At 37.8% G+C, this 13,066-nt stretch overlaps 1 protein-coding gene across 1 annotated transcript in view; it reads right to left on the reverse strand.

Moving 5' to 3' along the window:
* Positions 1-620: 620 nt before the first annotated feature.
* Positions 621-13,066, reverse strand: part of ehbp1l1b (EH domain binding protein 1-like 1b) — a 44,952-nt gene continuing 32,506 nt past the window's right edge. Inside the window, exons 15-22 of the mRNA XM_059351377.1 lie at positions 5,398-5,468; positions 5,255-5,291; positions 5,099-5,151; positions 4,677-4,797; positions 3,413-3,512; positions 2,417-2,490; positions 2,186-2,300; positions 621-1,315 (exon numbers count right to left, since the gene is read on the reverse strand). Coding sequence (XP_059207360.1) covers positions 1,228-1,315; positions 2,186-2,300; positions 2,417-2,490; positions 3,413-3,512; positions 4,677-4,797; positions 5,099-5,151; positions 5,255-5,291; positions 5,398-5,468 — 659 coding nt within the window. The 3' untranslated portion in view covers positions 621-1,227. The remainder of the gene's footprint in view (positions 1,316-2,185; positions 2,301-2,416; positions 2,491-3,412; positions 3,513-4,676; positions 4,798-5,098; positions 5,152-5,254; positions 5,292-5,397; positions 5,469-13,066) is intronic.

Genomic DNA, 13,066 nt, shown 5'->3' on the forward strand with positions numbered 1-13,066 from the left:
ATAATTGAACCTTTTGAAGCAGTTTAAACACATTTTGAAATTTGACCACTTTTGGCAAAAATCAACATGCTATAGTATGACTTATTTTTTGAGGGAGTCATTTTTGGACATCCCATAATATGGTGTTTTTTCGCCATTTTTAGACAAACTTTATTACCACATGTATCAACAGATTATAATTGACCCTTTGGAAGCGTTTTTAGGCGTTTAAAAATTTGACCATTTTTGACAGAAATCAACATGTTATAGTATGACTTATTTTTTTGAGGGGGTCATTTTTGGACATCCCATAATATGGTGTTTTTCTGTCATTTCTGGTCATGTATTGATCTAATATGTATCAGCAGACTATAATCGACCCATTTGAAGCATTTTTAAATTTGACCACTTTTGACCAAAATCAACATGCTATAGTATGAGGGGTGTGAGTATTTTTTGGACATCTCATATCAAATTTGTAAATGTCCCGATACTCTCAGAATGGTCTTAATACATTTGGTAGTATATTTTATTTACAGAAATAACATAAAAACACCATATTTTTCTATCATTCTATCACTGCATCATGTCCTGCAGGTTCATGTGTCTAAAACTAAAAAAACAAAACAAACCCAAAGATGTAAATAATGAAAGAATATTTATGTATTTTCACTACATTAATCAACATCATCCATCACGTCTTGAACTAATAAATAGAGAAACCACATCAGAGTACCAGTCAAACATTCTGCTAGTTAAGGCACAAACTGATAACATTAGAACTCTTCTCATGTCTGACGTCTATAAAGAGAAGAATCGTCTCTGTGTGACTTTGAGTCCAGCTCACAACTTTCATCAGACTTTTATCTTTTTATCCTTCTTGGCACTTGACAAACAAACATTATTCACTTTCTATCGTCTCAAACACAAATGTAAGACGTTTCTCCTGAAAGGCACGTTTTGGTTTCAGCACATTCTGTTACAAGAGGAACTTTTTCTTTAAAGCAGAGTTCAGAAACACAACAAACAAACAAACAAACAAACAAACAAACAAACAAACGGTGCACCAGATGAACAACAAGCCGACTCATCAGTTCAATAAATAAAAACGTGAATAAAAGGAAAATAAACGTTGGCATGAACAGATACAGAAGTCAGTTTTTCCTCTTTTTATCTTTTGTGCAAAAAATACAAACAATAATAATAATAATAATAATAATAATAAAAACATAAACGGTTGTTGACGTCTCACTGCAGGACACATTTGTCTTTGTTGTTGTATTTCTGCCTCCTCATCTCCAGACCACGCTCCAGACGAGCATCCTCCTCCTCCGCCCTGCACACACACACACACACACACACACACACACACACACACACACACACACACACACACACACACACACATCTGTATCAGTAAAAGGTGCAAATATAGTGGATGTAGATGTTTTATATGTATTTCTGTCTTGTTTTTATCTTGTATATTGTGTCTTTTAATTATTTTATTTCAAATAAAATATTTTATTTATTTGTATTTATTTTTAACCTATGTTTAATCTTGAGTTAAAAATATATAACTTGAATATTTTATTTGTATTTTTGTCTTATTTTTTACTTGTGTAAAGTGTTTAATAATTATTTATTTTTAAATAAAATATTGTATTTTTTTTTTTTTTTTCATGTTTAATCTTGTGTGAAGTATATACGACTTTAATGTTTTATTTTTTTTAATCTTAATTGTATTTCTGTATTTTATACCTATTTTATTTATACTTTGTTTTTTATTTCACTCTTGTTTATATTTGTATTTTTGGCTAATGTAAGTAACTAATTTAACTTTAACTATTTAATTTAACTTGTATAAAGTCTATATAGCAATATCATTTTATTCATTTTTGTATTTGCATTCTTTCCCCTTATTTTGTATTTTGTATAACATTTAATTAGATATTTTATTTAGATTTTTTTTGTCTTATTTTTTAGACTTGTATGAAGTGAATCAAGCTTTTTTATTTCATTTTTTTTTATATAACTTGAACTTTTTTGTGTTTTGACTCTTGATCTGCTGTAAGAAGTGAAGTTTATCTTCTATCCAGTTAAATTAACTCTCTTTTTATGCATTAAATGACCAAATAAAGAGGTTATATATCTCCCTGCAGCTTGTTTTTTATATTAATAATAAAAATAATATAATAAGGAGACTGACCCTCTCTCCTTGGCGTCGATGTCTCTGATGATCTCGTCTCGTTGGTTGACCAGAGAGACCAGCTCCTGGAGGAGCAGCTGCTCCCTCTGCTGCTGGGAGGAGGACTTCTGCCACTCTGCAACAAACACACCACTCACATATATCACATGTATATCACATATATATTACATGTATATCACATATATCACATATATTATAGAGGAACCAGCTGAATATGACCTGTTTACTGACCTTCTATGGCCATCATGACCCGCAGTTCTCTGTTGAGGAGCTCGAACCTCCTCTCCAGGTCCTGCTCCTCTTGTCTGTCACACAGAAAACAGATAAAAGTGTGTATTATTATTGTGTGTGTCCAAGAAAAAAACGTTCACATTAAAGTCAGAATAGAATGAGAAACGATGTGGTTCCTTCGAACAAAAATAGCTTTATTTTTGCAGATTTTTTCTCATAAATGTGGGACTTTAATCTTGGAAATTCTACATTTTTTCCCCTGAATATAACCCTACCACCAGCTCTGTAATATATATAGATGTAGATATATATATATATTTCTGCTTTTTTTATATACAGTCATGGAAAAAATGATTAGACCAGCCTTGTTTTCTTTAACAAAAATAGCTGAAAAGAGTTTCATTTATGAACTGATATCTATCTTATGACATCCCATAATATGGTTTAAGGGATTTTCTTAAAAATAGAAACAGAGTCCAGCGTCTTGATAATGATTTTTCCTGGGGACCCTAAACAGTCTGAGAGCTGCATAAATGGGGTCTGACATTTTTGGACATCCCATAATATGGTGTTTTTCTGTCATTTCTGATCATATTATGCTCTAATATGTGTCAACACACTATAATAAGACCATTTTGAGAGTATCAGGGCATTTAAAAATTGCACAACTTTTCCACAAAAAATTTCGACCTGCTATAGTATGACTTGTTTTTGAGGGGGTCATTTTTGGACATCCCATAATTTGGTGTTTTTTCTGCTATTCTGGCCATATTTTGCTCTAATATGTAACAACACACTATAATGGACCCATTATAAGCATTTTTAGGCATTTCAAAAATCGGGTCTGACTGTAAAGCTGAGCCCAATTTTCTTCATGTGTGATAATATCATTAAATGATTCCAACTTTATGAATTGTATGAACTGTATGTGTTATTTTTTTACCTACAGATATGCCGTGGTAGTATGTTTATCTACATGTGTTAGAGAAGTCTTACAGCAGCTCCAGGTTGTCCTGTCTGCGTATCAGAGCGTTCTTCTTGTTCACCAGAGTGAACCACTCCTGGATCAGCCTCTCCTCTTCGTCACGGTCGCTTCCTGTTACAACACAACAATAAAACACAGTTTGAGCAAAACTGAATGTGAGAAAAGCTTCAGCACTCACTCCCTGAGGACATCCTGTTTATTTCTGCTGGCTCCGTGGGGGGCACCAGGCTTTACAGGGTATTCCAGACGTGTCTTTCCCCAGTAATGTTTAATGTGGACCCTGAGGGCCTCCTACCAGTCAGACCTGCCCAGAAAACCTCCAACAGGCTTCTTTTGGCCTCTTCTGAGACACACAGCAGAGAACCATGAACTCAGACTTGGAAGTCTTGTCTTCGCTGCAGGTCGCTGACTGATGAAACCAACAGAATCACATCATCTGCAAAGAGAAGATTAAGAATTCGGAGACCCCCAAAATTGGACACTTTCGCCTCTTGAAAGTGCGCCATGAGATCGTAGAACAAACGTAAAATAGGATGTCATAATTCATCAGATATCCAGGCTGTTCTTATCCACCGTTCCTTGGTTTACTTAAAAAAATAAGTACTGAAATTCAAAAGAATCTCATGAACAGTGAGCCACGAGGTGCTGCTTATTATATTCGTCAGGTGACGCCCTCTTGTGGTCGTAGTCATTATGACAACGGCCTTGGCAGCCAGACCAGAAACCCGAACCACCTCCGAACTCCCTCTGGATGTCTGAGCTCCTCCTCCTCTCTGAGACACCTGGATTCATCTGAACATAGACGGATGGGTAAGTCGAGAGCTTTGAGTTCCCTGTTCCCAACAGTCTGGTTGCATCCCTTCTGGCGCCGCACCAAACCACCGGTCCATCAGGCACATTTCCTGAAGTATCACAGGAATATCAGCGCTGTTGTGGGCCATCCAGTCCTTAAAACCAAAAACCAAACTGTGTCTGAAAACCTGGACCTCTGCTGATCCCTTGTCTCCAGTTCTGTCTGTGGTCTTCATGGAGGATCTCAGGGTGCAGACAGCGGAAAGAGGGTGTCCGGTGTTGGAGAATTGTGAATCTCTTTGCAGATGATGTGATTCTGTTGGTTTCAGCGGTCAGCACCTCCAAGTCTGAGTTCATGGTTCTCTGCCGGAGAAGGGTAGGTAGCTGCCTCCAGGTCTGAAGAGAGTTTCTGCCCCAAGAGAAGGACTTCAAGACTCTCTTGAACTGCTTCTTGGTTCTCTATATTTTGTGTTTGAGGCTCACCGGTCTCCATGAGGCTCCGCAGGCGTCGCTCCACCACGGCGGCTCTGCTGTCGATGTGCTTCTGCTCCGTCTCCAACGCCGCCAGCTCGCTCAGCACATACTGACTGGTGTCCTGCAGCCACTGACCACAAGCCCCGTCACACACACACACACACACACACACACACACACACACATGCACATACACACACAACCCAGCATGAACATACACAAGACAACAGCAGAGGGAAGAGGAAACAAGAAGAAGAAGAAGAAGAGGTCGAATGATTAGTGATGGATGGATTTTTGTACAAGCAGATTTGATTTCTTGCAGCCATCAGCTGGAACAGTGATCATGTGATTTGATGGGAGGTGGAGAGTCAAAGATAAAGGAAACAGGAAGTAGAGAAGATAAAGAGTTAACTGAGGAACTCATTACTGACCATCGTCTCCTCCTCAGGTTTGGCCGGCTGCGTCTCAGCTCCACTCTGCAGCTCTGCAAACAAAGTTAAAAAAGAACAGAAAGGAAAGAAATGATGACGGGAGGTTGAATAAACATTTTAATATTTCTGTGGAAGACTCAGGCTTCAGGTACACACCTGTCTTATTAGAGATCCCTGTCTTTGTGGCTTCGTCCTGGACAAGACAAACAAAGAGGTAAATAAAGAGGTTTTCTCCATGTGGAAATACAATTAAAACTACTTTTTAAAAACAGAAACAGAAGGAAAAGAAGAAGAGTTACCTGAGCCAGTCCAGATTTGTCTGTTTTGTTGATGGACCGTGGTGGAGGGACCGGGGTTATTGACTCGTCCACTGAAAACACAAGAGGACGTATTTAGAAGTTGGTACCAACCGTATTGTGATGTTTTGGGTTATTCTGGTTAAATTTACAGTTTTCAAACAGCTAACTCTGACCTCCAGATGTCTGAAAGGAAATGTGTTCTATGGTACCCACCAGGGTGGGAATTTCACGACGGCCACGGCCGTCGTTGCCCCACACTCTGGCCTTCATGCCCTGTGAAAAAATGTTCAATTTACGGCCAAGGTGGCCTTTGCACCCCTGTCAAAGTTCCAGTAAACACAACGCTAACCTGACCCACTCCCCGTCCTTCGAGATGTGTACACATCAACACATGGCTCATTTGAATATTCAATGAGCCATGTGTTGATGCGCAGCACAGGTAAGCTAGCGGGACAAGCTGTTTTGATATGTTGTGACTGAAGTATGTGGTAGTATTTGACAGGACTTAACATTTACGTTTTTATAGAAAGTACTATTGATAGGTAATTACCATTGTATTTGCCTATTTAAAGTCGACTAGTTAACGTTACATTTTTGCGTCATGAAAACTAGCATAGCTAGCTAGTTGGGATAGCGCTAACGTCTTCCCTAGCTCAGGGACAAGGGGTCGACGTTTAGCTGATGTAAATTTCACCTCAGCAGGTTCCTTTTTTATGGCAGGAGGAGGGATTTCTCTTTCCTTACTCTTAGATGAACTCAGGCAGGAGATTCATTTTGCCATCTTTTCAAAATATATGCATTTGCCGTCTTTTCAAAACAGGTTCATTTGTCATTTTCCAAAAAGGTCCTTTCTAATATATTTAATATAATGTGCATTAATGTTTCTTGGTGAATGAGAATGTTAAGGTATTAATCTGAAAGGTAAAACCAGCGTAATTTAACCAAACGGCCTTTATGCCCTGTCATGTGGCCTTTGTGCCCTTAAAATTGCATTTTGCATTTATGAGTGCATTTATCTTGTGTGGACTTAACCTAGCTCCTAGTCTCTGGTAATGTAATTTTGCTTTAAGATTGTTAATTGTTTTGCTTAAAGGTTGCTTAGTGTTGCTTAGTGTTTCTGCCTAAGTTTGTTTCTCTACTTGCTGGGCTTTCTGCTTTATTTGCTTGGTTTAAGTTTAAAGTTAAGGTCAGTTTTCAGAGCCCTACTGTCTAGCTACTTTACCTGTTGATTGGCTATTTAGCAGCTTTTGTTTTCAAGTATCTGGGAGTGGCCAGCCCCTTTTAAAAACTGTGAAATTTAGCTGGAATCTTTAGTGCATTTATCTTGTGTGGACTTAACCTAGCTCCTAGTCTCTGGTAATGTAATTTTGCTTTAAGATTGTTAATTGTTTTGCTTAAAGGTTGCTTAGTGTTGCTTAGTGTTTCTGCCTAAGTTTGTTTCTCTACTTGCTGGGCTTTCTGCTTTATTTGCTTGGTTTAAGTTTAAAGTTAAGGTCAGTTTTCAGAGCCCTACTGTCTAGCTACTTTACCTGTTGATTGGCTATTTAGCAGCTTTTGTTTTCAAGTATCTGGGAGTGGCCAGCCCCTTTTAAAAACTGTGAAATTTAGCTGGAATCTTTAGTGCATTTATCTTGTGTGGACTTAACCTAGCTCCTAGTCTCTGGTAATGTAATTTTGCTTTAAGATTGTTAATTGTTTTGCTTAAAGGTTGCTTAGTGTTGCTTAGTGTTTCTGCCTAAGTTTGTTTCTCTACTTGCTGGGCTTTCTGCTTTATTTGCTTGGTTTAAGTTTAAAGTTAAGGTCAGTTTTCAGAGCCCTACTGTCTAGCTACTTTACCTGTTGATTGGCTATTTAGCAGCTTTTGTTTTCAAGTATCTGGGAGTGGCCAGCCCCTTTTAAAAACTGTGAAATTTAGCTGGAATCTTTAGTGCATTTATCTTGTGTGGACTTAACCTAGCTCCTAGTCTCTGGTAATGTAATTTTGCTTTAAGATTGTTAATTGTTTTGCTTAAAGGTTGCTTAGTGTTGCTTAGTGTTTCTGCCTAAGTTTGTTTCTCTACTTGCTGGGCTTTCTGCTTTATTTGCTTGGTTTAAGTTTAAAGTTAAGGTCAGTTTTCAGAGCCCTACTGTCTAGCTACTTTACCTGTTGATTGGCTATTTAGCAGCTTTTGTTTTCAAGTATCTGGGAGTGGCCAGCCCCTTTTAAAAACTGTGAAATTTAGCTGGAATCTTTAGTGCATTTATCTTGTGTGGACTTAACCTAGCTCCTAGTCTCTGGTAATGTAATTTTGCTTTAAGATTGTTAATTGTTTTGCTTAAAGGTTGCTTAGTGTTGCTTAGTGTTTCTGCCTAAGTTTGTTTCTCTACTTGCTGGGCTTTCTGCTTTATTTGCTTGGTTTAAGTTTAAAGTTAAGGTCAGTTTTCAGAGCCCTACTGTCTAGCTACTTTACCTGTTGATTGGCTATTTAGCAGCTTTTGTTTTCAAGTATCTGGGAGTGGCCAGCCCCTTTTAAAAACTGTGAAATTTAGCTGGAATCTTTAGTGCATTTATCTTGTGTGGACTTAACCTAGCTCCTAGTCTCTGGTAATGTAATTTTGCTTTAAGATTGTTAATTGTTTTGCTTAAAGGTTGCTTAGTGTTGCTTAGTGTTTCTGCCTAAGTTTGTTTCTCTACTTGCTGGGCTTTCTGCTTTATTTGCTTGGTTTAAGTTTAAAGTTAAGGTCAGTTTTCAGAGCCCTACTGTCTAGCTACTTTACCTGTTGATTGGCTATTTAGCAGCTTTTGTTTTCAAGTATCTGGGAGTGGCCAGCCCCTTTTAAAAACTGTGAAATTTAGCTGGAATCTTTAGTGCATTTATCTTGTGTGGACTTAACCTAGCTCCTAGTCTCTGGTAATGTAATTTTGCTTTAAGATTGTTAATTGTTTTGCTTAAAGGTTGCTTAGTGTTGCTTAGTGTTTCTGCCTAAGTTTGTTTCTCTACTTGCTGGGCTTTCTGCTTTATTTGCTTGGTTTAAGTTTAAAGTTAAGGTCAGTTTTCAGAGCCCTACTGTCTAGCTACTTTACCTGTTGATTGGCTATTTAGCAGCTTTTGTTTTCAAGTATCTGGGAGTGGCCAGCCCCTTTTAAAAACTGTGAAATTTAGCTGGAATCTTTAGTGCATTTATCTTGTGTGGACTTAACCTAGCTCCTAGTCTCTGGTAATGTAATTTTGCTTTAAGATTGTTAATTGTTTTGCTTAAAGGTTGCTTAGTGTTGCTTAGTGTTTCTGCCTAAGTTTGTTTCTCTACTTGCTGGGCTTTCTGCTTTATTTGCTTGGTTTAAGTTTAAAGTTAAGGTCAGTTTTCAGAGCCCTACTGTCTAGCTACTTTACCTGTTGATTGGCTATTTAGCAGCTTTTGTTTTCAAGTATCTGGGAGTGGCCAGCCCCTTTTAAAAACTGTGAAATTTAGCTGGAATCTTTAGTGCATTTATCTTGTGTGGACTTAACCTAGCTCCTAGTCTCTGGTAATGTAATTTTGCTTTAAGATTGTTAATTGTTTTGCTTAAAGGTTGCTTAGTGTTGCTTAGTGTTTCTGCCTAAGTTTGTTTCTCTACTTGCTGGGCTTTCTGCTTTATTTGCTTGGTTTAAGTTTAAAGTTAAGGTCAGTTTTCAGAGCCCTACTGTCTAGCTACTTTACCTGTTGATTGGCTATTTAGCAGCTTTTGTTTTCAAGTATCTGGGAGTGGCCAGCCCCTTTTAAAAACTGTGAAATTTAGCTGGAATCTTTAGTGCATTTATCTTGTGTGGACTTAACCTAGCTCCTAGTCTCTGGTAATGTAATTTTGCTTTAAGATTGTTAATTGTTTTGCTTAAAGGTTGCTTAGTGTTGCTTAGTGTTTCTGCCTAAGTTTGTTTCTCTACTTGCTGGGCTTTCTGCTTTATTTGCTTGGTTTAAGTTTAAAGTTAAGGTCAGTTTTCAGAGCCCTACTGTCTAGCTACTTTACCTGTTGATTGGCTATTTAGCAGCTTTTGTTTTCAAGTATCTGGGAGTGGCCAGCCCCTTTTAAAAACTGTGAAATTTAGCTGGAATCTTTAGTGCATTTATCTTGTGTGGACTTAACCTAGCTCCTAGTCTCTGGTAATGTAATTTTGCTTTAAGATTGTTAATTGTTTTGCTTAAAGGTTGCTTAGTGTTGCTTAGTGTTTCTGCCTAAGTTTGTTTCTCTACTTGCTGGGCTTTCTGCTTTATTTGCTTGGTTTAAGTTTAAAGTTAAGGTCAGTTTTCAGAGCCCTACTGTCTAGCTACTTTACCTGTTGATTGGCTATTTAGCAGCTTTTGTTTTCAAGTATCTGGGAGTGGCCAGCCCCTTTTAAAAACTGTGAAATTTAGCTGGAATCTTTAGTGCATTTATCTTGTGTGGACTTAACCTAGCTCCTAGTCTCTGGTAATGTAATTTTGCTTTAAGATTGTTAATTGTTTTGCTTAAAGGTTGCTTAGTGTTGCTTAGTGTTTCTGCCTAAGTTTGTTTCTCTACTTGCTGGGCTTTCTGCTTTATTTGCTTGGTTTAAGTTTAAAGTTAAGGTCAGTTTTCAGAGCCCTACTGTCTAGCTACTTTACCTGTTGATTGGCTATTTAGCAGCTTTTGTTTTCAAGTATCTGGGAGTGGCCAGCCCCTTTTAAAAACTGTGAAATTTAGCTGGAATCTTTAGTGCATTTATCTTGTGTGGACTTAACCTAGCTCCTAGTCTCTGGTAATGTAATTTTGCTTTAAGATTGTTAATTGTTTTGCTTAAAGGTTGCTTAGTGTTGCTTAGTGTTTCTGCCTAAGTTTGTTTCTCTACTTGCTGGGCTTTCTGCTTTATTTGCTTGGTTTAAGTTTAAAGTTAAGGTCAGTTTTCAGAGCCCTACTGTCTAGCTACTTTACCTGTTGATTGGCTATTTAGCAGCTTTTGTTTTCAAGTATCTGGGAGTGGCCAGCCCCTTTTAAAAACTGTGAAATTTAGCTGGAATCTTTAGTGCATTTATCTTGTGTGGACTTAACCTAGCTCCTAGTCTCTGGTAATGTAATTTTGCTTTAAGATTGTTAATTGTTTTGCTTAAAGGTTGCTTAGTGTTGCTTAGTGTTTCTGCCTAAGTTTGTTTCTCTACTTGCTGGGCTTTCTGCTTTATTTGCTTGGTTTAAGTTTAAAGTTAAGGTCAGTTTTCAGAGCCCTACTGTCTAGCTACTTTACCTGTTGATTGGCTATTTAGCAGCTTTTGTTTTCAAGTATCTGGGAGTGGCCAGCCCCTTTTAAAAACTGTGAAATTTAGCTGGAATCTTTAGTGCATTTATCTTGTGTGGACTTAACCTAGCTCCTAGTCTCTGGTAATGTAATTTTGCTTTAAGATTGTTAATTGTTTTGCTTAAAGGTTGCTTAGTGTTGCTTAGTGTTTCTGCCTAAGTTTGTTTCTCTACTTGCTGGGCTTTCTGCTTTATTTGCTTGGTTTAAGTTTAAAGTTAAGGTCAGTTTTCAGAGCCCTACTGTCTAGCTACTTTACCTGTTGATTGGCTATTTAGCAGCTTTTGTTTTCAAGTATCTGGGAGTGGCCAGCCCCTTTTAAAAACTGTGAAATTTAGCTGGAATCTTTAGTGCATTTATCTTGTGTGGACTTAACCTAGCTCCTAGTCTCTGGTAATGTAATTTTGCTTTAAGATTGTTAATTGTTTTGCTTAAAGGTTGCTTAGTGTTGCTTAGTGTTTCTGCCTAAGTTTGTTTCTCTACTTGCTGGGCTTTCTGCTTTATTTGCTTGGTTTAAGTTTAAAGTTAAGGTCAGTTTTCAGAGCCCTACTGTCTAGCTACTTTACCTGTTGATTGGCTATTTAGCAGCTTTTGTTTTCAAGTATCTGGGAGTGGCCAGCCCCTTTTAAAAACTGTGAAATTTAGCTGGAATCTTTAGTGCATTTATCTTGTGTGGACTTAACCTAGCTCCTAGTCTCTGGTAATGTAATTTTGCTTTAAGATTGTTAATTGTTTTGCTTAAAGGTTGCTTAGTGTTGCTTAGTGTTTCTGCCTAAGTTTGTTTCTCTACTTGCTGGGCTTTCTGCTTTATTTGCTTGGTTTAAGTTTAAAGTTAAGGTCAGTTTTCAGAGCCCTACTGTCTAGCTACTTTACCTGTTGATTGGCTATTTAGCAGCTTTTGTTTTCAAGTATCTGGGAGTGGCCAGCCCCTTTTAAAAACTGTGAAATTTAGCTGGAATCTTTAGTGCATTTATCTTGTGTGGACTTAACCTAGCTCCTAGTCTCTGGTAATGTAATTTTGCTTTAAGATTGTTAATTGTTTTGCTTAAAGGTTGCTTAGTGTTGCTTAGTGTTTCTGCCTAAGTTTGTTTCTCTACTTGCTGGGCTTTCTGCTTTATTTGCTTGGTTTAAGTTTAAAGTTAAGGTCAGTTTTCAGAGCCCTACTGTCTAGCTACTTTACCTGTTGATTGGCTATTTAGCAGCTTTTGTTTTCAAGTATCTGGGAGTGGCCAGCCCCTTTTAAAAACTGTGAAATTTAGCTGGAATCTTTAGTGCATTTATCTTGTGTGGACTTAACCTAGCTCCTAGTCTCTGGTAATGTAATTTTGCTTTAAGATTGTTAATTGTTTTGCTTAAAGGTTGCTTAGTGTTGCTTAGTGTTTCTGCCTAAGTTTGTTTCTCTACTTGCTGGGCTTTCTGCTTTATTTGCTTGGTTTAAGTTTAAAGTTAAGGTCAGTTTTCAGAGCCCTACTGTCTAGCTACTTTACCTGTTGATTGGCTATTTAGCAGCTTTTGTTTTCAAGTATCTGGGAGTGGCCAGCCCCTTTTAAAAACTGTGAAATTTAGCTGGAATCTTTAGTGCATTTATCTTGTGTGGACTTAACCTAGCTCCTAGTCTCTGGTAATGTAATTTTGCTTTAAGATTGTTAATTGTTTTGCTTAAAGGTTGCTTAGTGTTGCTTAGTGTTTCTGCCTAAGTTTGTTTCTCTACTTGCTGGGCTTTCTGCTTTATTTGCTTGGTTTAAGTTTAAAGTTAAGGTCAGTTTTCAGAGCCCTACTGTCTAGCTACTTTACCTGTTGATTGGCTATTTAGCAGCTTTTGTTTTCAAGTATCTGGGAGTGGCCAGCCCCTTTTAAAAACTGTGAAATTTAGCTGGAATCTTTAGTGCATTTATCTTGTGTGGACTTAACCTAGCTCCTAGTCTCTGGTAATGTAATTTTGCTTTAAGATTGTTAATTGTTTTGCTTAAAGGTTGCTTAGTGTTGCTTAGTGTTTCTGCCTAAGTTTGTTTCTCTACTTGCTGGGCTTTCTGCTTTATTTGCTTGGTTTAAGTTTAAAGTTAAGGTCAGTTTTCAGAGCCCTACTGTCTAGCTACTTTACCTGTTGATTGGCTATTTAGCAGCTTTTGTTTTCAAGTATCTGGGAGTGGCCAGCCCCTTTTAAAAACTGTGAAATTTAGCTGGAATCTTTAGTGCATTTATCTTGTGTGGACTTAACCTAGCTCCTAGTCTCTGGTAATGTAATTTTGCTTTAAGATTGTGAAAAAAATTTCAAACCAGCAGCCCCGTTGGGGCTGCTGGTGGCTTGGCCCCTTGCACCATCTTTGTACCTCCTGCCCTGACCATGACAACGTACTCAATCCCAGTTCGAGTTTCAACTAGAAGATTCTTCAGACCTCGCACAACCT

The sequence above is a fragment of the Centropristis striata genome, chromosome 15 (genome assembly GCF_030273125.1).
Source record: "Centropristis striata isolate RG_2023a ecotype Rhode Island chromosome 15, C.striata_1.0, whole genome shotgun sequence".
NCBI classification, from domain to species: domain Eukaryota; kingdom Metazoa; phylum Chordata; class Actinopteri; order Perciformes; family Serranidae; genus Centropristis; species Centropristis striata.